Source organism: Pan paniscus, chromosome 1 (assembly GCF_029289425.2).
Source record: "Pan paniscus chromosome 1, NHGRI_mPanPan1-v2.0_pri, whole genome shotgun sequence".
Classification (NCBI taxonomy): domain Eukaryota; kingdom Metazoa; phylum Chordata; class Mammalia; order Primates; family Hominidae; genus Pan; species Pan paniscus.
Genome location: NC_073249.2, coordinates 207,722,967 through 207,745,942, shown reverse-complemented (window position 1 = coordinate 207,745,942; position 22,976 = coordinate 207,722,967). Strand labels below are relative to the sequence as shown.

At 50.3% G+C, this 22,976-nt stretch overlaps 1 protein-coding gene across 2 annotated transcripts in view; it reads right to left on the bottom strand.

Annotated features, from left to right (window-relative positions):
* CAPZB (capping actin protein of muscle Z-line subunit beta) overlaps nucleotides 1-22,976 on the bottom strand; it is a 146,623-nt gene that overhangs the window by 30,672 nt on the left and 92,975 nt on the right. For both annotated transcript variants that reach the window (XM_034956957.4, XM_034956949.4), the window contains exons 3-4: nucleotides 16,066-16,187; nucleotides 9,068-9,181 (exon numbers count right to left, since the gene is read on the bottom strand). In XM_034956957.4, the coding sequence (XP_034812848.1) occupies nucleotides 9,068-9,181; nucleotides 16,066-16,187 (236 nt within the window). The remainder of the gene's footprint in view (nucleotides 1-9,067; nucleotides 9,182-16,065; nucleotides 16,188-22,976) is intronic.

Sequence of the window (22,976 nt, the reverse complement as noted above, 5' to 3'; positions counted from 1 at the left end):
AATTACACTGTGGACATGCCAGAAGCCAGAGACGGCCTGGCTCCACCCTGCTGTCCCGAGTACAAGATGAGTGGCAAGCGGTGCCCGTCACAGGATCCCTCTGGAGGCCTTTACATCTGGGGAAAGGTCCTACCTCTAGGCAAGGAAATGAGAACACAGACCTCGCTGAAGGGACAGGGAGTGAAGGGGGATGTCCCCAACCAAACCGTCCCTGCAGCTCCAGGATGTTCTTAAGCATTCTCCGTTACTCCCCTTACTCTGCCCACCTCCCAGTGGGGCTCTGAGTCCGCAGGCCTGGCCGTTTCCAGTGGTGGAAAAAGCCCCCGGGGCACCTGGAACTGCAGAGTTCACTCAGCCAGAGCAAGGGAAGCAGCCCTCCACTCTAGCTGAGCTGTCAGGCCCTTCCTGCTCCTGGCCTCTCCAATCCAGCCTCCACACTACTTCCAAGGAACTTCTTTGGATGCACATCAGAGCTGTCCTACCCTTGGAACCTTCCAGACCTTTCCCAAGGCTCCCAGAATGACACCCAGAGCCCGCACCCCACAGGCCTGGGCGCCTCTCCCCACCGCCCTGTCCTGTTCCGGCCTCCACTCACTGCCCACAACCACTGGGAATCCCTTCAGGGCGTGGCCCAGGTGGTTCCCACTGCTCAGGGCACTGTCCTTGTCCTCTCCCATCACAGTACAGGGCTGTGCCCGGGATCCCCAGACCACCCGAGGCTCCATAATTCGCTACAAGGACTCACGGAATGTGGCACAAAGTTGCCCTCGGGGCCAAGGGTTATTGAAGGGAACAGAGCAAAGGAGGCTGAGGGAGAAGGCGCTGGGGCTGGGGTCCTGAGAAACCAGGCACCAGCTTTCAACGTCCTGCTCCATGATGTCACACAGGACATGATACACTCCCCCCAGGGATGGGCTTGACGGCATGTGTGAAGTACTGTCTACTGGTGAAGCAAGCCAGGGACTCAGTGCCCAGGGCTGTACTACTAAGCACCCTCTACCTAGCACACGGTGAAGTTTCAGATGCCCACAAGGAAAGGAGAAGGAAGGCCACACTGTTTGCACACAGTTCAGACGTCAGAAGTCACTCTTATCAGGGAGTGGTAAGAGCCCTCCTGAAACCCAAGTTCCCAGCTGCCAGCCGTGGGCCAAGCTGGCAAGCAGGCCTCCGAGGGACAGCAGTCTCAGGCCAGCTCTGTTAGCTCTTTCCACTCAAGGGCAACCCCCCTGTAACCGACCCACAGTTCCTTCTTCAGAGCCTTCCCTAACATCCACACCCTTTGCTCTTCCCCACCGCAGGACCCAGCTCTCGTTCCTTTGCAGCGTTTATCAAACTGTGCAAGTACTGTGTTCATCTGTTGACTTGTTCCTGTGTTGAAACATGGGCCCCATGAGGGAGGGACTGGGCCTGACACATTTGCCACTGACCCTGGGCACATGACACCATCCCCGGCAGGTTCTCATTAAGGACCTGGTGACCGATCCCAAGGATTCTCTCTCCAGTCACTGCAGATGGGCACTACCAGCATCTCTGTTCAGCCTCACTACACCCTGATGATGTGGATTGAGTAGGAATCATTAATTCCATTTTTGAGACAGAGATTTCCTGGAGGCCTTGCTGTGGGAGGTGGTGGAAGAGCCCCATCCCGAAACTACAGCCTTCTCGCATGATCACGAAGCCTGCTACCCCATCAGGTCCGCCACCCAAATGGTCCCGTATCTGTGATCATAAACGCACAGAATGTAAGATGCAGGTACAGAATGTAAGATGCACATACAGATACCTGCTGCACAATTAAAAGAGCCCTGTCACCCAGCAGCCTGGAAGGTGCTGGGTGGACGCAAGGCGTGAGTGCAGCAGGGGCCTGACGCACAGTGTGTCACTGAGTGATGCCTCAGCCCGCAGGATGGGTAAGGAAACGGAGGCTCAGAGAGGTTAACTCACTCGCCCACAGTCAGTCAGCAAGAAAAGACAAATAGAGAATCCAGTCCAAAGCTCTTTAAAGCCAAGGTCCTCTCCATTCCGTGGCTGGGCCTCAGACGCCATGGGTGAGGGTCAGAGGCTTTTGGTGGGAGGTGGTGGTGCCTTCTGCCTGGGAAGCCCCCCAGCACCTCAGTTGCCCGCTCACACTTCTGCACTCTTTCCCTGGAAAATCTCCCCCTATCGCCTGCAGTTCCTCCACACTCACGTCCCAAGGAAGGGGTGCCCTGAGGGGTCTGGGGCTGGGAACCTGCAGTTTCAAGGACCCCGGAAATCAGGTGCAAACATTTCTCACATGTGAACATGGACATCCTGCCCTTCCTGGGCCAATGTTCCTCAAACATCAAATGGCAGGAAGGAGCAGGAACAACTGCAGTTCTGAAATGGCCCAGAGAGGGGACAGGTGCTGGGGAGCCCGGGCCGGGGGGTGGGGCCCATCCACCAAGCTCCTGGCTGCTCCACTCCTGGAGAGGCCCTTGGGCCCTGGGACTGCCATGAGGACGCCAGCCTTGTTTCACTCTATAAACTTCTTCCAGACATGGAGGGCTGATTGGAAAAACTAATTAAAGCTTTTGAAGATTATCTCAGAACTGAAGCAAGGAAGGACACAAAATACCCTCCCACCCTGCTCCTCCACTCCCCAGACTCTGGCCTTCATTAGACTTTGATTTCAATCAATTGCACACCCACTAAAATTAACTTATAAGGCCAATAAATTGCAACCGCATGTTTGAAGGTATTATCTGCTCCAAGCCAAGAGCCAAGGACTTCAGAGCATGGGGCGAGATGTCTGGCGCAGATGGGAGTAATCATCTTTGGAAGAAGGCAGTACCAGCCCTTTGGTCAGAACATCTGGTCCCAGGCAGAACCCGGGGCCGACACAGGCCAGGGCCAGACTTGATGTGAAAGCTCGAGCAGGGAAGGTTTCCTGTCTTCTCCAGGAACCTGAAAAATCAAAGTGTTAATCTTGGGGTTCATGGCAGCCCACTGGTCGCTTACACCAGCAAGATGTTCCTCTGACAGCTGCTGGTGCCTGACCTACAGCAAAGTCTCCACTTCTAAGTCTCTCCCAAGAAAGATCACTTAGGTCAAAAGATGAGGTTTTGTGACTGATGAGCTAGCCTAGGCTTGGACCTAAGAAAGCAGAGTCGGCTCTGCTGAGAAAGAGTGTCAAATGATCCTCCGAGCCAGCTGCCCAGGAGTCGGCCCGCTCGGCTGTCTTCCCCTCTGCCTCAGTGCTCAGTTCTCGTGACATCCCCTGGATGAGCCAGGCCCATCAATTACAGGCAGAAAACCATCTCGGGGCTTGGTAGAGAGAATAGCCTAGATGTTGGGGACCAGGTGGGTGGGCTGGCTGGGAGGGGAAGTGATGAAAATGACGGTGACTTGCGAGCAGATAATACCCTCACCTGGCCCCAGCACACCAGCAAAATGTGCTTGTCATCTCCTAAGCATTTGCGCAAACTGGCTCTTTTCATCTAAAAACAAGGCTGTTTGGGTAGTGACAGTTACTCTCCTAGGGAAAGTACTACTATGATCTCTTTCTGCCCCTGAGGATGGCAGAGAAGGGAATCATCAGCATGGAACGGACCTGGACGTGAGAATGCCGCAGGGACCCAGCAGAGGCAGGGCAAGCCAGGAGCTAGTGGACTTCAGAGAGAGCCGTGAGGACACACGGCTCAGCCCCCTGCACCCCTACTCGCCTTTTGCCCACCTTAAGGAGTCACGTTCCCAACTGCTAGCCCTTTCAATCCACAGGGGAGAGGGGCTGCCACATCTCCAAGGAGTCACAAGCCAGAAAGGCCTGCTGGTCAACCCGTCCCCTGGCCCAGCTCCATCATTCTGACATTGATTCCATGTGCTTATGATTAAATCCAACTTCCTACAAAGTCAGAGCCTTTACAGAGCCAGGGATCAAAGCCCAGAGCCTGAAGACAGAATCTACATCTTTCCCTCAGGATCCAGTGAAGAAGATTTTTCTCTCCGGTGGCAGAGGGAGCCTCTGGGGAGACGGTAAGTTCTGCTATCTGAGGAGGCTGGTGTGGCCCGTGGGCTGCCTGGATCATGCTCTAGGTCTCTGGACCCTCAAGCCTATCTCTTTACCAATGTCTCCTTTCACATATTTTTTATTTTTTAGTTTTCTTTTTTTTTTTTTTCCAGAGACAAGGACTCACTCTGTCACCCAGGCTGGGTGTATGATGGCATGACTATAGCTCACTGTAACCTTGAACTCCTGGGCTCAAGCAATCCTCCTACCTCAGCTGAGTAGCTAGGCCTATGTGTGTGTGTGCCTCTATGCCTGACTAATGTTTGTATTTTATTTTTTGGAGGTACAGGGTCTTGCTATGTCACCCAGGCTGGTCTCGAACTCCCGGCCTCAAGCAATCCTCCTGCCTCAGCCTCCCAAAGCACCATTAATCTTTTCAAGCAGGGCCTCAAGGAGTAAGGACAAAGCTAATGGGTTAATGGGTGGGGGGCAGGCACCTCGTTCCTGACTGTGGCACACACACGGCCAGTGCCTGTGGGTGCTACGTCAGCCGACAACAAACATGCCCACAGACAGCAAGTCCAGTCTTCTGGCATGAGCCAGCAGGGTACGGCGGGGGCAGGAACAGGGGCAAGACAGGGTATCCAAGGCCTCTTTATTCCTTTTCTTGGGTCAAATCTCTGTGTGAGCAAAGTCCAGTGTGACCTTCCCAGCATAAAGAGACTTTTTAGGCCATAAAACAAGTGGCTCCCTGGAGGCTGGCTGCAGCACGGTGTCCCCACGGGAGGATTCTGAGCTCCAACGTGGCAGGAGCCTGGCAGCTCTCAGTCATTCAATGGGGTTGGTGGTCATGAGGCTGGAGCTCAAGCCAAACATAGTCCTGATTGCGATTCATCAGGATCCAACAATTCAGAAGCACCTGGAATCGTTGTGAATTAAAGACCCTGTCAACACAGTCTGCTCTTCCAACCCCCAACCACCAGGGGCGCAGGCCAAGCTCTAGCTTGAAGTGTGTGGCCTGAAAGTGGCAGCTGCACCTGTGCAGCCCTCCTGGGCACAAGGGCGAGCCCAGCCTGCTCTCAAGGGGTGGCTTCTCCAGCCACTCCCCTTTTCTCCTGGCAGGGTGGGTCTGGCTGAGGCTCCGGCCATCTCTCACGGGCCGGGGACACCAGCCACTTTCCTGGCCCCTCAGGCAGCAGCTCAGGGTGACCAAGCCAGCAGATGGGAGCATTGGGTGGAGGTCTCCTCTCAGAATGACCCTTGCCTGAACCCATCTGCCAACCTGAACAGAAGACAGGTGGGAGAGCTGTGGCCTTGCTCAGGGGACAACAAACAAGTCTTTCTGTGAGAAAGTGTTTGTATGGGGAAGGGCTAGATAAAAGATGAAGAGAAAGGGATGGCCTACTGCCTCTCCACCCCATGGAACAGCCTGGTCCCTAGAAAACCGAGTGTGACCCTGGCCAATGCCCCTCAGGAGACAAGGCCACCCAGCTGACTCCCCTCTGCTCCAAAGCCATGGGGAAAAGATCTTGCATTCCAGGGCCTGCTGTGGTCACTTATGTGGCCACCAACAGCCTCGCGGGGCACTCTGGGAATGGGAACTTCTGGAGATGAGCAATGTACCACAATGTACCAAGATGTTTTTAAAAAAGAAAAAAAAGAGACTCGTTCTCATAATTTTTAGACTATAAATGGGTTGGTTCGTCACATGTGGTTCAGCTGGGAAAACGCTCCTCGCATGTGGTCCCAGGAGAGAGAGCTCTTCAGCACACTCCGATGGCACTGGGTGAGTCAAAATTCATGCCTCTGGTATCCCGGATGGCAGCTCCAACTGCTGTCCCTTTGGTGGTCTGCGGTCCCTGTCACCCAGGAAGAGCCTGGCCCCACTGCCCCTGCACATGCAAGGTAAGGAAGGGCCTCCTGCCTCTCCTGCGGGGCCACTCTCCTCCTTCCTCCTGAGGTGCTGGGAACAGAACGGCACCAGCCTGGATCCCACTACACACTGTTGCAGACCCTCGGGGTCTGGGTTATCCAGTTCGACCCCCAACTGGGGGCAGGATGCTGTCTTGTCACCCCTCTTTCAACTCCCCCGAGTCAGTTTACCTTCAGAGAGGAGTGTGTAGGCAAGTCAAAGGCACACAGAAATCAAAAGCCACCTTACAAATACACATTTCCCAAGGAAGGGAAAGGCTTCACCAGAGGCAGCGTGAAGAGTGAGGCCTTAGCTATGACTCCCGGCTCCTGTGGTTTTCTAGCTGTGTTAACCAGCCTGAGTACTTATCTGAGCCTCAGCTTCATCAGCTGCCAAATGGAATAACTCCCACTTGTCCTATAGTCACTGTAAGGATTCAGTGATTATTCTGAAGAGTTTTAATGATAGTAGGGAAATTCTCATGATAACAGGCCAAAAAAGCCCCTGCAGAACCATACACCATGTAATCATTACATATGTGAACGATGAGATGGGAAGGGAGAACAAGGGAAGCAGAAGTCCAAGATGAAACTGGGCTCTTCCCCAAGGCTGGCCCTAAATGGCGAAGTAAGGCAACACATCTGATTCACTTTATTAAGGGAGTAACAACATGAACACTTAAGTCTCATAAAGAATCAGAATCCCCCCACCTCCATATCTCAACATGCAGCCCAGTAATAAGCCAGAGTACAGCCTCCTCATAGAACAGAAGGGGTGAGGCCAGGCAACTTCCTCAGGCTTAGGGGATGGCACGCATGGCACGTTAGCTCCCAAGCTGGCGGAAAATCTAGCAAACACTTTCAAGGGGGAACTTTCCACTTCCACCTTCAAACTTAGCTGAAAGGGCAGGCTGTATTCCTGGAGTATCCTGAGATGGCTCCCAAGAAGCTTACATATAAAAGGGGCCAATTTTGCCCAAATCTCTTTCAAATTGACTTCCAATTTAAAAGAGGCTGAGGGTGTGCACTTGCTGGTTGACAGCTGTGTGTGCACATTAAGGGGCACCAGTCTCAGGGCCTTAGACAGGTGAGTTTGCCCCTGCCTCAGAGACCCTGGCACAACCAGCCCCCCTGCCTGGCTGGCTTCCTCAATGTCAGAACTCAGTCAAGTGTCTCCTCAAGAGGCCTCATGGGCCGCTCTACATAACAAGTCAGCTGCTCCCTGTTATCACCAGCAGCAATGACTTGTTCACTTGTCCACTGTTTGTTTTTCCACAGTGGAGTGTGGTGAGGGCAGGGGCCTCATCTGCCACGTACGAGGTGCATCCCTGGTACTCAGCGAGCACCTGGCTCATGGGAGGCACTCAAATGTCTGCTGAGTAAATAAATCGATGTTGGACTCTGGAGCTGGATAAGGATGGTTTGATATCCCAGTTCCACCACTAACTAGCCCTGTGAACCTGGGTAAGTTATATCACCTTTCTGATCTGTCAGCTCGTTTGTAAGAGGGGGATAACCCTCTCTCATGGGTTCTTGTGAAGACCGAATGAGACTGAGAACACCTGGAGGCCCACTTGCATGGCCACTGGTAACTGTTATCATCACCATCGTTATTTTATTACCAGTATTATCACTTTAATATTAAACCGATTCTACTTGGGCATTCTTGTTTAATAGCTGGATTGGCCTCTTACCAAATGGGCAGGTAAAAGAAGATAGTAAAAAACAATTACAAGTAAACTACCATAGAGCAATGAGTCAGCTTTTCAGTATCACTGGGGAAGGAGCTATTCTACAATAGGACAAAGTTCTAGATGTAAGAACCTTTAAAAGACTAAAGCCTATTTTAACTGTGAAAATCAACAATTTGTGGGAATTTCAGATGAATATGGGTTCAAATCCTAGCTTTTCACCTCCATGTCCTGCGGTCTTGTGTGAGTCATTTAACCTCTTGGAACCTTGGTCTCATTTGTAAAAGGAGGAACAAAACCATCTTCCCCAGAGGTTCTTGTTAAGAAGTAAAGATAATGTATATAAAATATTCGTACATAATAGAACTACAGACTGGGGGCCAAGCCCCACCCACCTCAAAGCTCAAGAGGTGAATTTTACATTTTAAAGGTTCAACAGAAAACAAACCAAGAAGCAGCAACAGAGACCTTATGTGGCCTGCAAAGCCTAAAACGTTTAGGATCTGGTTCTTGACAGAAAAAAGTCTGCCAACTTGAATTAGTATTGCCTATTTTACAGTTTTGCTGTATTTTCAGTATAGAGCTTAATTATAAATGAGATTCTGTCGATTATGGCTAACTTTCTCTGGAGCCCTTCCTTGTAAGCCTGAACAATTAAGTGACATGTTGGTGCTGTGGTGCTGAGAGGCAGGATTAGACGGAGCAGGAAGAAATCTCAACAGATCTAGCAAAACGCTTTTTAAGGCAGGTGCCGAGGCTACAAACAACTCAGGATTCAGGAAGATGTTTGCTGCTCTGCTCCTGCTCTGTAAGGACTGCACTCATCTTGGCCTGGGAGCAGCTGGAGGCAGAGGCCCCTGAGCTCCAGGTCAGAACTGAGTGTGTGGTATGGCAAAAAAATCCATAGGGGCCTTTGGAGATAAACAGGTCTGACTTTAATTCCTGGCTCTACCCCTTGCTGTGGACAAATACTTTAATCTGTGTCTTAATTTCTTAATCTGAGAAACGAGGACTAAACTAGCTATGTTTGTGAGGATTTGAGATGCTATGTAGAAATACCTGGCACTGTTTCTTATACAGAGTAGGCACTGTACCAGTGGCACCTGCTGTTATTATGAATCACGATGCAGGGGAACAGCACATAGTGAAGTCTGGTAGCATTCTATGACCGAGTCATCTCATAACCAACCCAACCACCAAACGAGTGCCCTGCATCCTGCTATGGGAGGCTCCCAATTTTAGTTAGGTGAGCCAGGTAACAGATTCAAGGGAGAATGCTTGGCCGGGTAACAGATTCAAGGGAGAATGCTTGGCCGGGTAACAGATTCAAGGGAGAATGCTTGGCCGGGTAACAGATTCAAGGGAGAATGCTTGGCCGGGTAACAGATTCAAGGGAGAATGCTTGGCCAGGTAACAGATTCCAGATAGAACACTGCCACTTAGGATTTACCTCTCAAAACTCACAAGCGCTAAAGTGCAACAGGAGAAAATGACTCACAGGTCTCGATACTGGTCAAAGGCATTGTTGGCTTCCACCTCCAGCTTTCTCAGCCGAGCCGACGGCATGGCCCCATCCTCCAAGGGAGGGTCATACTTGTTACTCCATGGTGACCTGGAGGGAAGGAAGGAAAAGTATATACCATGAATCGTTCCACGAAGACACGGCCAGCGAGCAGGGAGCCTGAGCCCTGGCTATCTGAAATCTCGGAGGCAAAGCCGCTAACTCCAGCAAAGATTTTTCTGGGTCCTGGCAACAAACAGGGCTTTCTGGAGGTTTGGAGAACAAGGGCTCTGATGCAGGCAGACTGGGGCACACGCCCGTGCTCCACCTCTCACTGGCTGTGAATGCTCAGCAAGTGTCCCAACTCCCTGAGCCTCACTTTTCTCCTGCGTAAAATGCGGCTGCTACTTGCTCCGCACACAGGGTTGTCATGAGAAATGAGACAAGCAGATCAAGTGCCCAGCCCAGAGCTTGCCAGACTGTCAGTGTTCAACAAATGCTAGTTCTTTCTTACCCGCTTTCTCAGTTTTGTGCTCACCATCTATTTTTTTTTCTTTCTTCTTTTTTTTTTTTTTTTTTTGAGACGGAGTCTCGCTCTGTCGCCCAGGCTGGAGTGCAGTGGCGTGATCTTGGCTCACCACAACCTCCGCCTCCTGGGTTCAAGCGATTCTCGTGCCTCAGCCTCCTGAGTAGCTGGAATTACAGGTGCAAGCCACCAGGCCCAGCTAATTTTTGTATTTTTAGTAGAGACGGAGTTTGGCCGTGTCGGCCAGGCTGGTCTCAAACTCCTGGCCTCAAGTAATCTGCCTGCCTCAGCCTCCCAAAGTGCTGGGATTATAGGTGTGAGCCACCGCGCCTGGCCATGTGTTCACCACCTTATAGTTCAACAGATGCCCCTCTCTCCTCCCTGATTTGCTGGAGGCTCTACATAAACTTTAAGACCTTCTTACATAGTAAGCGTTAAGAAGAGAGCTGTCAGTTACAGAGGCGGGCAAGAGACACAGCTCCACAGGGAAATGCTGATTACATTAGAAAACCTGAGCAATCAGGTTCTCCACGTGAACACAGGATAGCTTTTCCAACATCCAAGAGCTATGCACACATATGAAGACTGCTAAGTAATGAGAACCAGTCTTTTTGCAGCCCAAAAGACTTGCTGTATTTCTTGAAATGTATTTTGCCACATCAGGAAAGCATTTAATCACACAGAGAACTGGAAAGGGGGTTATAAGGGAAAGATCTACTCATTAATTCCTGCAGGTGGGGTTCAGAGGGCCGAGTGTTCAGAGAAAGTAGCAGAATTAAAAAGGTGAGAGAGGAATGAAAAGACAGAGAAGACAACATGGAATTCAGAAAAAGTCCTTCACACTCTTGGTCTAAACGCCTCGCTGTTTCCACTGTCAGAGACCCACAATGCCTTTTCTGCATCCCCTCCTGACCACATCATTGTGATGTGGAATGCATGTTAAGGAAAAAAAAAAGTATGCTCATCATCTTCCAAACCCCAGTTTTAAAGAATTCTGCACACAGACATTTTTCTTCTTGGTAAGTGATGCTCCACCAGGCACCTACATCAGTAGATCATGGAGTATGGAACCAGAATAAGCTGGGCGGCCTCTTCCACCAGCCACCCGCAGGCAGCTTTCTCAGAGGCTGGTTCACAAACCGTATGTAGGGGAAGAGTTGCTGTGCTTGGTGTCCCCAAAGAGTCTCCAGGCAGGCATTACACTCCTGATCACCTCAAAGCAGAAGGAGCCTTGGAAATCCTTGTTTCCAAGCTGACCACTTTCTGCTGCTCACCGCAGTTTTGGTAGAGACTTTGCAAGAATGGGGTGAGACACCCCCTGCTGCCCCATGAGCAGCAGCCAGCTTTCATGGTCACACTGGGCCATCGCACACCATGGGAAGGAAACTGTCAACAAGCTGGGACCCCAGATGGCTGGGAAGACAGGCGTGCCGCCCACAATAGATGCCTCAGTTCTCCTGAGAAGCCAAGCGCGGGCTGACCTGTCAGTTCTTGTAGCCTGTCGCTCCTCCCTCTGAAACGGGGCTGCCCAACAGAACTTCCTGAGACGATGGAGATGTTCTAAATCTGTGCTGTCCAAAACAAGTCACTAGCCATGTGTAGCTACTTGCATACTTACCATGTGACCGGTATGACCAAGAGACTCAATTCTTAATTTTATTTAATGGGCATCAATTTGAATGCAGATAGCTCACTCTAGAACCTCAGCTAGGAGGGGGCAAGAGCCTTTTCTTGCTAGGAGGGGGCAAGAAGAAGAGAGTCATCTTCTCTTCGGGTTGCTCAGCACCTAGAACAGTGCCTGGCACTCAACTACATGCTCATTAAAAAAAAAAAATGTTTTTAAGAATGAATTTGGCCAGGCGTGGTAGCTCACACCTGCAATCCCAGCACCTTGGGAGGCCGAGGCGGGAGGATCACAAGGTCAGGAGTTTGAGACAAGCCTGGCCAACATGGTGAAACCCCATCTCTACTAAACATACAAAAAATTAGCTGGGTGTGGTGGCATGCACCTGTAATCCCAGCTACTCAGGAGGCTGAGGCAGGAGAATCACTTGAACCCAGAAGGTGGAGGCTGCAGTGAGCTGAGATCGCGCCACTGCACTCCAGCCTGGGTGACAGAGCAAGACTCCATCTCGGGGAAACAAAAAAAAAAATGAATGAATTCTTCTTGTCCAATCACAGTTGTAAATAAATAAAATAAAAAAGCATGAATTCTTGCACCCCTGCCCCCCCACGACAACAGAACCAAGCACTCCCTCCTCCCTCTCACACAGATGTTGATCCTCATGCCTGTCATATCCTTGCCCTTCTTCCCTCACCCTCGACTGCAAGAGGTCTTTGACAGCAGAGAGCCTGTGCTGCCTGCCCTTGTCCCCAGTACCCAGCCCTGAGTTAGTGCCAAGCAGATGCTGCTGGTGGACCGAAGCCTCACAGCCCGGGAGAGGAAGAAAGGGGAATTCTGCTGGTGTTCCACTTCTCCAAACCAAGAGATGGAGCAGCTTTCTGGCTTTTTCATGCTGGTCACGGGCATGGCGCCCAGGTGCTGTCCTTCTTGGGAGCATCTTGCTCTGTCGCCCAGGCTGGAGTGCAGCGATGTGAACATGGTCCACTGCACAGGACCATAGGCATGTACCACCATGCCCAGCTAATTTTTTTTTTTTTTTTTTGAGACAGAGTCTCACTCTGTTGCCCAGGTTGGAGTGCAGTGGCATGATCTCAGCTCACCGCAACCTGTGTCTCCTGGGTTCAAGCAGATTCTCCTGCCTCAGCCTCACCTAAGCACTAAAAAACAAAAACACCAAATCAACAAAAGCCTCTCATCAGATCTCAGAGACAAAGATCCAGGTGAAAAGATGCTGTCGCCATGATTTATCTATAAACAAGGCTTGGTTCTTCTGCTGGCCGGGGGAGTGGATAAGAATCTGAGGGTGTGGAGCTCAATTCCCTCCTTCCCCTGGGTGGCCCTTTGAGACTCTGCAGCACACTCATACGCAGGACCGTTCCCACAGTTCGATGACAGCCATCGCCTTCCTGTAGGCCGGGAAGACCCGACCCAAGTGGCGTTCATTTCAAGGCACCCTGATTAGACACAAGAGCCCATCTTTCGGGCAGACTGGGGGCCTGCAATTTGCAAGAAGCCTGTAACTCACATTTCTACTGGCTCACAGACGATAGCATTTCAAGCTGTTAGTCCTGAAGCCAGGGTAATTGTAGCTGAGGGAAATATCATAACATTAACCAGAATATTCTTAGTGGAAGGGGCACTCAGAACACACTTAAGAGCTTAAATGGAGGCCATTTGAAAAAAGACAGATGGACAGGAATGCCTAGATTTCAAAAGTCAGGCCTTTCATTTCCCTCCGAGAAGGCTTTTTGTTTCAGCTAACAGGTTTCAAACGGTGCTGCTGGCAACAGTCACACCATAAGGATCTTATTTAAGCAAACCATCAAACACAGTCAGGATGGAAATCTGTGGACAGAATCAGAAGACCTTGAAGTTTCATATCGAGAAGAGGAGAAAGAAAGACATACTTTCTGCCTCCACACCCCAGGCTCCTCTCTAAAGGCCTGAGATCCCCCAGAGCTGGTGGTAGGGCCTCAGGAATGCAGGTGGGGGGACAAAGGGGTGACCTGGAAGGGCTGCAGGTACCAAGTCTCCCGCAGAGCCTGGCCTGGCCACGGACCTAGACATGATCCCGTCCTTCCACCAGCTCCTGCAGAACAGCTGCCTTACACAGTCAACTGGAGTTTTTAGGTGGAAATAATAAATATAATAATGATGTTGATTAAGCAAGACCAGCTCAAGGAACACCTTCTTCAGGAAGCATTCCCTGAACTGCATGCCGGGCGAGAATACTTCTCTCTGCCTGCTCCCTGGTCTGTCAGACCACTCACCATCTTCACTGGACTTCTCTCTCTAAGGGCTGGTCCACCCACTTCATCAGTGGCTCCCTGGCTGGGCAATGTGGCTCACACCTGTAATCCTAGCAATTTGGGAAGCTGAAGTGGGAGGACTGCTTGAACCTAGGAGTTCGAGGCCAGCCTGGGCAACAAAATGAGGCCCCCATCTCTCCAAAAAAAAAAAAAAAAGAGAAAAAAAGTCAAAAAAAATTAGCTGGGGCTGGGCGCAGTGGCTCATGCCTATAATCTTGACATTTTGGGAAGCCAAGGCAGGAGGATCATTTGAGGTCAGGAATTCAAGACCAGCCTGGCCAACGTGGTGAAACCCTGTCTGCACTGAAAATACAAAAACTAGCTGGGAGCGATGGCGTACACCCATAATCCCAGCTACTTGGGAGGATGAGGCAGGAGAATCTGCTTGAACCCAGGAGACAGAGGTTGCAGTGAGCTGAGATCGTGCCACTGCACTCCAACGTGGGCAACAGAGTGAGACTCTGTCTCAAAAAAAAAAAAAAAATTAGCTGGGCATGGTGATACATGCCTATGGTCTTGTGCAGGGGGCCATGTTCGCATCACTGCACTCCAGCCTGGGCGACAGAGCAAGATGCTCCCAAGGACAGCACCTGGACGCCATGCTGTGACCAGCAGTTCCAGGCACAGAATGAGCCCTTCAAGGATGAATTTGATCGGCCTCAGGGCTGTATCACCATCTATATGCTGGGACATCTGCAGCCACATCCCCAGCCTAAACCTCTCTCCTGGAACTCCACATGGTACATCCACGGCCTACCTGGTATCTCCACTTTGATCTAATGGGCCTCTCAAGCTTAAAGTGTCCCTATGCCAGCTCCTCCCCGAGTCCTCCTCACCTCAATCAACAGTGGCTCAGGTCCGAAGCCTTGTGATCACCCTTCACACCCCACCTCCTCTTCTTCCATCCCCGCCTACCTGCAGAGGCCGCTGGCTCTACTTTTAAAAGTGACCTCAAATCTCACCACTTCTCACCATTTCAACTCTAGTCTGTGGTCTGAAGGAGGGCAAAATATATTCTCTACCTAATTTCCATTTAAAGCTAGGAAAGGGACATGATTATAAAACTGTTGTCTAGTCTCTTATAAGTCAGTATTAAACTTTTTAAGTATATGACAATGTCTGTGCCATTCAACATTTCACGTGTGTTACTTCTTTTATCCCCCCAATAAATAACCCTGTGCTAACTTTTATTACCCTCAGCCTGGCCTTCAAGACCCTGCCAGACCTGCCCTGGCCATGCCTCCTCCCTCATCTCTGCCCCCACTGCCCTCCCCTCACTGCCCTCCCCTCACTGCCTTCTCCACCTCTGGCCTTCTGCCAGCTCCATCCTGGTGAGCTCATCACCCAGGGCCTCAGCACCCAGCAGGCTCTTCCCCAGACCTGGACCTTTTCATCCTCCAGTTCCCACTTGTGGGAGAGCCTTCCCTGCCTGCCCGTCCTCTCCCTCCCTCCCACTGTCCTCTTTATTTTCTTCAGGAAGCATTCTGTTGAGTAAACAAATACTATTATTTCCGTTTTACAGACGACAAAACTAAAAGACCAGCAACAATAAGTGATTTGTCAAAGTCCCATTGACACAGGGAGCTGTGCTGGTTTGAAGCCCACGCTGGCTGACTCCTGATCATTTTTCCTGCTTTGACTTCCCAGAAGCCTTGCCCCATCTCCAAAGAGAGCATCAGGGTGAAGCTTCAAGACAGCCCTGGTTCTGTGGTCTCCAAATAAACCTAAAGCAGGCTGTGTTCCTCTACCATTCTCCAAGGCAGTGACTACTGCAATTCATCATGGAAACACTGGGCCAGTTTAAGGATTCCCACTCTTAAAAAATAGAGGTATAACTCCTACATGCCCTTAAAACCCAGCTCAGACATCACCTCCTTCAGGAAGTCCTCCTGGAGTTGACCATGGCCTCTTCTGTGCTACCGTCCCACCCTGAACAGACTTTGCACTGGCTGTATGAATCACATCATACGGTTATCAGTTACCCAATGTGTCTCCTATGCTAGACCTGGTGATCAGACACCCAGGGCAGGGACTAATGTCAACTTAGTTATTTACAGCCTTGGGCGAGGTGACGGAAAGAGAGAGGAGAGTTGTGTATCTGACAGAGCTGCGTTCATAGATCCCTTACCACAGAGACCCTCCCTGCCCTCAGGATCCCCATCATATGCGCACCCTGTACACTGCCTTTCGCAGGACTGAATGCAATTATAATAGAACAGTTGTTTTTGAACAACATCCCTCTCCCATTAGACTGGAAGATCCATGAAGGCAGGGGGCCTTTGGTCCACTGCTCTATCTCTCATGCTTGTGGGTGGCACTCTTCAAACGTCTGCTGCATGATTGGAATAACAGATGGAAGGATGAGAAGAATGGGGAGGACAAGAGAAGAAAGGAGAGGAGGGCAGGGAACAAATGGAAGGAAAGCTGAATGGGCTGCCAGCTGCCCAAGTCCAAGGTCCCCGTGCTCTGCAGCAGGCACCTACGGCAGCCCACATGTGGCTGGTGTGCCTGCTGCATCCCAGGGGCATGAGCTCACCTATAGGAGTCCCCATCTCTGTTGTAGTCACACAAAAGGTAATCCTTTCCCACCACCTTGTCTCTGGCAATTTTCAGTGGCTGGTCGACAGAAGACAGGAGATCCTCACATAGACTGGGGACCTGGCAGAGAGAAAGGACAAGGTCGAATTAAAACAGCACACCAAACTCAGGTGGCTAACAATACTGCAGCCATATTATGGTCAGTACCTTTAACATCTGGCCCTGGGTACTGAGCCAAAATTATGGGCCTGTTCTTTTCTTTTCCACATGTGTCTGACACCAACTGTGTCCCTCTATAAAGAAACCCATTCTTGAATTACAGTGGAGCGTGATTTCTAATAAAGTCTTCCTTCCAAAAACTGTGTGCAGCTTTAATTACCTGGTCACCAGGGTGGCCTAGTAAATTTAAGTGTGTATGTGCTTGGTATTGGTCTCTGGTGGGCAAAGTACAAGCTGAAGTCCCGAGAAGAAGGTAAACATTTCAAATACACAGGAATCTAAAGAACTCGGAGTAGAAAAACTCGTCCGTGCTGGGAACTCCCACAGGCTCCTATGCTGGGTGGAGTCTCCAGTACTTTCCAGGCCCCTAGCCAAGTGTTACCAGTTGGCTTGTAGAGTCAACTCTATCTGCTGCAAAGAGAGCTTCACCCCGGCTCCCCCACAGCACAGAGCCCCAGTGGGCTCACCTCCGGCTGGCCTGCCAGGGGGCCGCCTCACCAAGAAAGATGACCCCGCGGTCAGGGGCTGGCAGGACTCAAACTCTGGGCCAATGTTGCGACTCTGACACAAGGCTCTGCAAGTAACCAGGCCACTGGCCTCCTCCTCCCAGCTCAAACATCAATTTCTACCAAAATATCCCAGAAAGGGATGGCAGCACTTTCAGAAATGGATTCCTTCAGGCCTGAGTCACTTCCACGCTATATTTTCAATGTGCTGACTTATTTGTTTCATGGGCCTGGGTTTATGGGGGCCCCACCATATCGTTTACCAGGAAAGCGCCTGCCAGTTGCACCAATAACCCTTCCCAGTGGAAAAATTCAATCGTATGGCAAAGACACCAGCAGAGCAGCTCAGCAGACGGGCTGACAGCGACAGTGGTTCCTGTGTTCTTCCAGAAGGCCCTTGCCACCATCCAAGAGACAGGCAGGGACAGGGAGTCCCACCACCACAGGGACCACCCAGCCTCCACGGGCTCCTCTGCTGCCCCTCCAGGGTGCTTTAGAACTCAGCTTGGAAAGCAATGCCCAGCACAACTAAAGGACTGTAACCCTGCCTCATAACTCACAGAAATTCTGGCCTTGGTGAGATGATCTGTTTCTTATACAGGGGACAGTACCCAAAGAGATAGACATACACCACCAACCCCTGTGTACAATGTGCTGGGCTTACAGGTGTGAGCCCCCAGGCCTGGCCTGTACCTGTGCTTGTTTTCAGAATTCTTTCTCCATGTGTATCTGCCCTTTCCTAACAAACATAATAAAAATGGGGGCTACTTTCAAAGTTGGTTTTGGTGATAATATCATGCACCTTACCATTTCCATGTGCCTGCCATGCACCACGCACTATGGTAGGCCCTTTACATAGAGCATATTGTTGACTTGAAAGCTCACACGCATTCTGCAAAGTGGGTATGCAAAGCCCCATTTTACAGATTAGAGTTGAGGCCCGGAGCCATAAAGTTACCCAAGGGCCACACAAGAAGCAAGCAGTGGAGACAGAAAACAAAACCAGGGCCAGATGAGTCCAAAGTCCCTACTCCTCCTACTCTAACTTTGGTTTAATGTCCAGCTAAGGGGAAGGACAGTGCATGCTAAAGGCACCCTCTGGTGGCAAACAGCCTTCTCCTAGCCCCAGCCCTGCTTAGCTGTGGCCACAGAGCCCTTCAACTGGAAGGAAGTCCTGGCTGAGGAAGGAAGGTCTAACAGCTTCCACCCAAGGCCATCTGGGACCTGAAAGAGGCCTTGCTGTGCTGCCACAGCCAATGAAGCCACCTCACCTAACACATCATGCCTGTCCCTAAGCATCTCTGTTTATAATGCTGGGATGCTGCCTTGGCTTATCTGTTGGGCCTCAACTTTTGCCTGGAACCCATTCTCTCTGGTTGGAGTCCTGACACCATCAGCTCAATTTTTCCTCAATTACAGTAGAGACTGAGCAAACAGGGTCTGAAGTTAGACTTCCTGACTCCGCTGCATACAAGTAGCCTTATGGCCTGGGTAAGTCATTTTACTTCTCTACTAAGACTTGGTTTCCGTACCTGTAAAATGGGGATAATAAAACCAACCCATCTGGGTGCCCATGCCCATGTGATTTCGAGGACCCACATGACACAATGCATTCCGTGTTCAGGGCAGAGCCTGGCACAGGGAAATGCACGTATGTTACTGCCTGACACGTTCAGGTTCCTTTCCCTTCCTTTAGACAATATCATCTGTCAACTGTTACTCTCAGATGGCAACAATAGCCTGGATCATACCTGAATTCACTGTGCTGCTTCAGACACAGGGTACAAACGCACCTGTGAGGATCTGGTGCTTCACCCCAGTTCCACCTGGAGCCAGCTGTTTCCCTTCTTCTGCCAGGCACACTGCTTGCAGCTAAGTCCCCTCAACGTAGGAAAGCTCACAAGAAAATAGGGTTTGGTATAAAAGAGGCTTGACTCTACTCCTATCCAAGAGATTCATCTATGAATCGAAAGCATCTGAGTAATTTCTTCCTAGCACTTAACACCAGGTGGAGTATTTTTTCATTGATCAGTTATCTGTATCCCTCACTAGAATGTAAGTTTTACTGGGGCAAGGACTTCGATCTTATTCACTGCAGGATTCTCAGTGCCTGTGGCTGTGCCTGACACACAGCAAATGCTTAATATATTTGGGAGGAAGGAAAGAAAGGAGGGAAAGAGGGAGGAAAGGAGTTTTACAACACGGAGCCTCCCAAACTCCAATCGACTTTACTTTAAAATTAATAAATTGGCAGGTAATAGGAATCTTTAGCAAAAGCACTTGTCCAGAACTAAATCTGAATGGATGCTGATGACAAGTTTCCTGTGTGGTTCCAACCCAGCACTCTCAGATATGAACCATGCTATGGTGGGAAAGCACTGAACAAAGAGAACCAGAGCTGTCATGAAAGTGCTGGCATTTTTTATCAACATATGACCTCAAGGAGCCACAGCATTGGTGGAAAGAGTGAGAACTAAGAGACCTGGGTTCTAGCCTCTGCTCTGCTGTGAGCTGGCCACGGAATCTTAGGCAAAGCCCAAGACTGTTCATTTGTCAAACACAGTAGATGAGCTGCACGGAGACAGACCACCCTTGAAGATCTGTGATGGGACTTCTGAAAGCCAGTATGCCAGGTACTAACCAACCCCAGAAAAACATACATTTAAACTGGAACTCAAAAACTGGCACTGCTTGTCCTACAGTGAAAAGCCTCTGGGACTTGATATGGCCAACTGACTCCACCCAAGCAGGCACGATTTTTGCCTTTTGGATCAACTCTCAAGCTGGGCCATAGTTTTGGCCATATTTCCATCAGCGCTGTTTCTTTTGATCAAAGATAATCTGCTCTGGAATAATAACATTTTCGTTGTCATGGGGAATGAGAAATGTGGAATAATACATAGTGTGCCCGCAGACTTGGACCACAGCAGCTGCCCAAAGGTGCATTAGTCACGACCTGGCACCATCACTGATCCCGTCTCATACCCACGCCGTCCCTCCACCTCTGCCCGAAACTCCTCAAACAACCACCCGGTCCCATTCACCACTCCCTGAACATGCACGTGCATCCCCCACTTAAACATCTTCCCCATTGAGGGTTGCTGGATAAAATAGAGGGAGGCCAGTTCAATCTGAATTTCAGATACACAATGAATAACAATTAGTATGAATACTTCCTAAAGGTTACATGGGTCATGTGTTTTTTTTTCTCAATGAGATGGAGTCCAGCTCTGTCACCCAGGCTGGAGTGCAGTGGCGCGATCTCGGCTCACTGCAAGCTCCGCCTCCCAGGTTCATGCCATTCTCCTGCCTCAGCCTCCCGAGTAGCTGGGATTACAGGTGTGCGCCACCACGCCCAGCTAATTTTTGTATTTTTAGTAAAGACGGGGTTTCACCACGTTAGCCAGGATGGTCTCTATCTCCTGACCTCATGATCCACCCACCTCGGCCACCCAAAGTGCTAGGATTACAGGTGTGAGCCACTGCGCCTGGCCAGGCCATGTATTTTTATTTGCTAAATCTGACAGCCAATCCCCACTGCTCTCTTAAATCTTACTGATCCTTCAGGGCCTGGCCCAAACTCCAACTTCTTTATCAAGATGTCAAATTCTTCAGAATTCCTGCAGTAACACTAATATCAACTGAATCCTAAATGCTTTGGGGATGGCTGTTCTAATACTGCCAATGGCTTTCACCTTACTCCTTCCTCACCACTTAGCATTTTTCATTGTGAATTGACTCCACACCTACAGAGGCCAAGACAGGCCCTTCAGCCTCAGCGCAGCATCACGCCCGCTGCAGCAGGGATCAGTCAATGCATGCTGATTCCATGTAAGTGGATATTAATCCTGTGGTCTGAGGTCATATTACAAAACCAGAATGAAAGCAGTGTATCTCTGTAATCTAACCAGTCCCTACACTCATCTGAACCCCGGCCCCCGCCCCCTACTCATGTCGAGTGCTTAGAGCAGTGGAAGAAATCACATTAAGTGTCACAGACCATGGGTTTGTACAGTGATTTAAATGAAACGACAGGTCCAAACAAAGCCGAGAGTTCACTTTGGGGTGCGTGTGGCACTGGCTCTGTCGCCTCCAAAGCCAGGGAGGGCCTCTGAGGAGGAGGAGCGGTGCTGACACGCGGCAGCCGGATGGTTTCTGTCTAAACCACCCATCTGAACTGCCTAACAGCCTTGGAGGGAACGTTCAGATAACACCAAAGGTGTCACACCAATCCAGGCTGTTGGGGGGATTTAAACATAATTCCCAGTGACTTGGAATAATAAACACTACACTGGTCAGGACAGTGCCTGCCGTCTTTCTGGTGGGAGTTCAGGGCTCCACCAGTTCCTCTGCTGCCACAGGAGTGTGCCCACCCCAGGGAGCAGGAGCCACAAGTCCTTCACCACCGATACTTTTGCCAGGCTCGGTGGTACCCAGGAGGCCACTGGAAAGACGGGTGGGGAGTGGGTAAAGTGAACTAGGGCAGGGAGAAGAAAAACCCCCAGAAGGTAGAAGGTAAGGGAGAGACTAGGATGCCATTGGCAACGGCCTCAGGTGACACCTGAATAATAATCCGTGGAAGGACCAGGTGATCGTAATAGCCCTGTCCTGCGTGGCAGGCACTATGCTAGCAGCTCTCCCTGCCCTTCCCTATGATCCTGACAATGGCTCTTCACACAGACACGCGCTCCAGTCCTTGTTTTAAAGAAGGGGAAACAGGGCCTTAGAGAAATAACTTGACCAGAGGCATGCAGCTACGGGCCAATGTCTGAGGAAGGACATGCAGATATATACAGCACAGCTAGGTTCAAAAAGAAACTGCTTTTGCCCAAACTGAACCCTTTTTTTTTTTCTTAAATCATCCAACCCAACAGCTGATCACACGAAGAGATACAAATCAGAAGTTTCCGGCCACAAGTGAGGTTCGTGTTTGTGCCGCCATATGGTTCTACTTTGCCTCTTCCTCTTCTCCATTAGTTATTAATGTTGAAAAAAATTGTTCAACCAGAAAAAGAAACTTGAGATGAACCCTTAAAAAAAGCACAAAAGCCAGAGCAGCTCAGACCCACGGAGTCTAACCCACGGCGCCCTTGTCTTTAAGAAGTGCACCCTTGTACCTCGGTTTTTTTAAAAATGGCCAAATGAACACATTCCATCTTTTGATCTGCCTGTTGGCCAAGAGCCCACCACCAGCGAGATAGGAATCAAAAACAGATTCTGCGTACTCGGGTGCGCTCAGAGGAAACTGCCACGCCAGAATGCTGTAGCTGCCGACGTCCAGCAGAGGGCTCTGTGACAATTTGTTCCTTTTATTTTTCCAGAAGGCCCAAAACTTTCTTAAAAAGATAAAAGAGCATTTCAAGTGGCACATACACTCGTGTCAGAAACAAAATATACAGTGTGGCATTCTGTAAAAACAGCAACCTCGAAACCGAACAGGTTCAAATCCTCGGTCAGTCACTTGCTGGCTGAGTGTAACCTTTCTAAGTCTCTGGAACTGGGGGTTACAACATCCATGTCAAGGAGAAATTCACACTGTTCCATAAACCCCGAATGCCCGCTCCAGGCCCATGTCAGGTGCAAGGGCTCAGCACGGGAAGAGATGGTCATGGGCGGCCCTGCTCTGACAGCAAAGTCCAGCCACAGAGGCATCTCCAAGAGGCAAGGGTAGGCCAGGCATGGTGGCTCACGCCTGTTAACTAGCACTTTGGGAGGCTGAGGAGGGTGGATCACTTGAGTTCAGGAGTTCAAGACCAGCCTGGCCAATGTGGCAAAACCCCATCTCTACTAAAAATATACAAAAATTAGCCAGGTGTGGTGGTGCGTGCCTATAATCCCAGCTACTCAGGAGGCTGAGGCAGGACAATCACTTGAATCTAGGAGATAGAGGTTGCAGTGAGCCAAGACTGTGTCACTGCACTGTAGCCTGTGCGACACAGAGAGACTCTGTCTCAAGGTAAAAAAAAAAAAAAAAAAAAAAAAAGAGGCAGGAAGCGAACCTGCAGGAGACGACAGAAGGGGGTTGCTGTGGGGGCAAGTCAGCAGTCTAGGAGGTGGCACAGAGATGACATGTGAATAATGACCAAGGAGCCGGACCTCCAAGACTGCAGGGAAAAATAACAGGGGCATCCCAAGAAGAGGGAAGAGCTGGCATGAGGCTCTGCTGCAGAGGCCACTGAGGCAA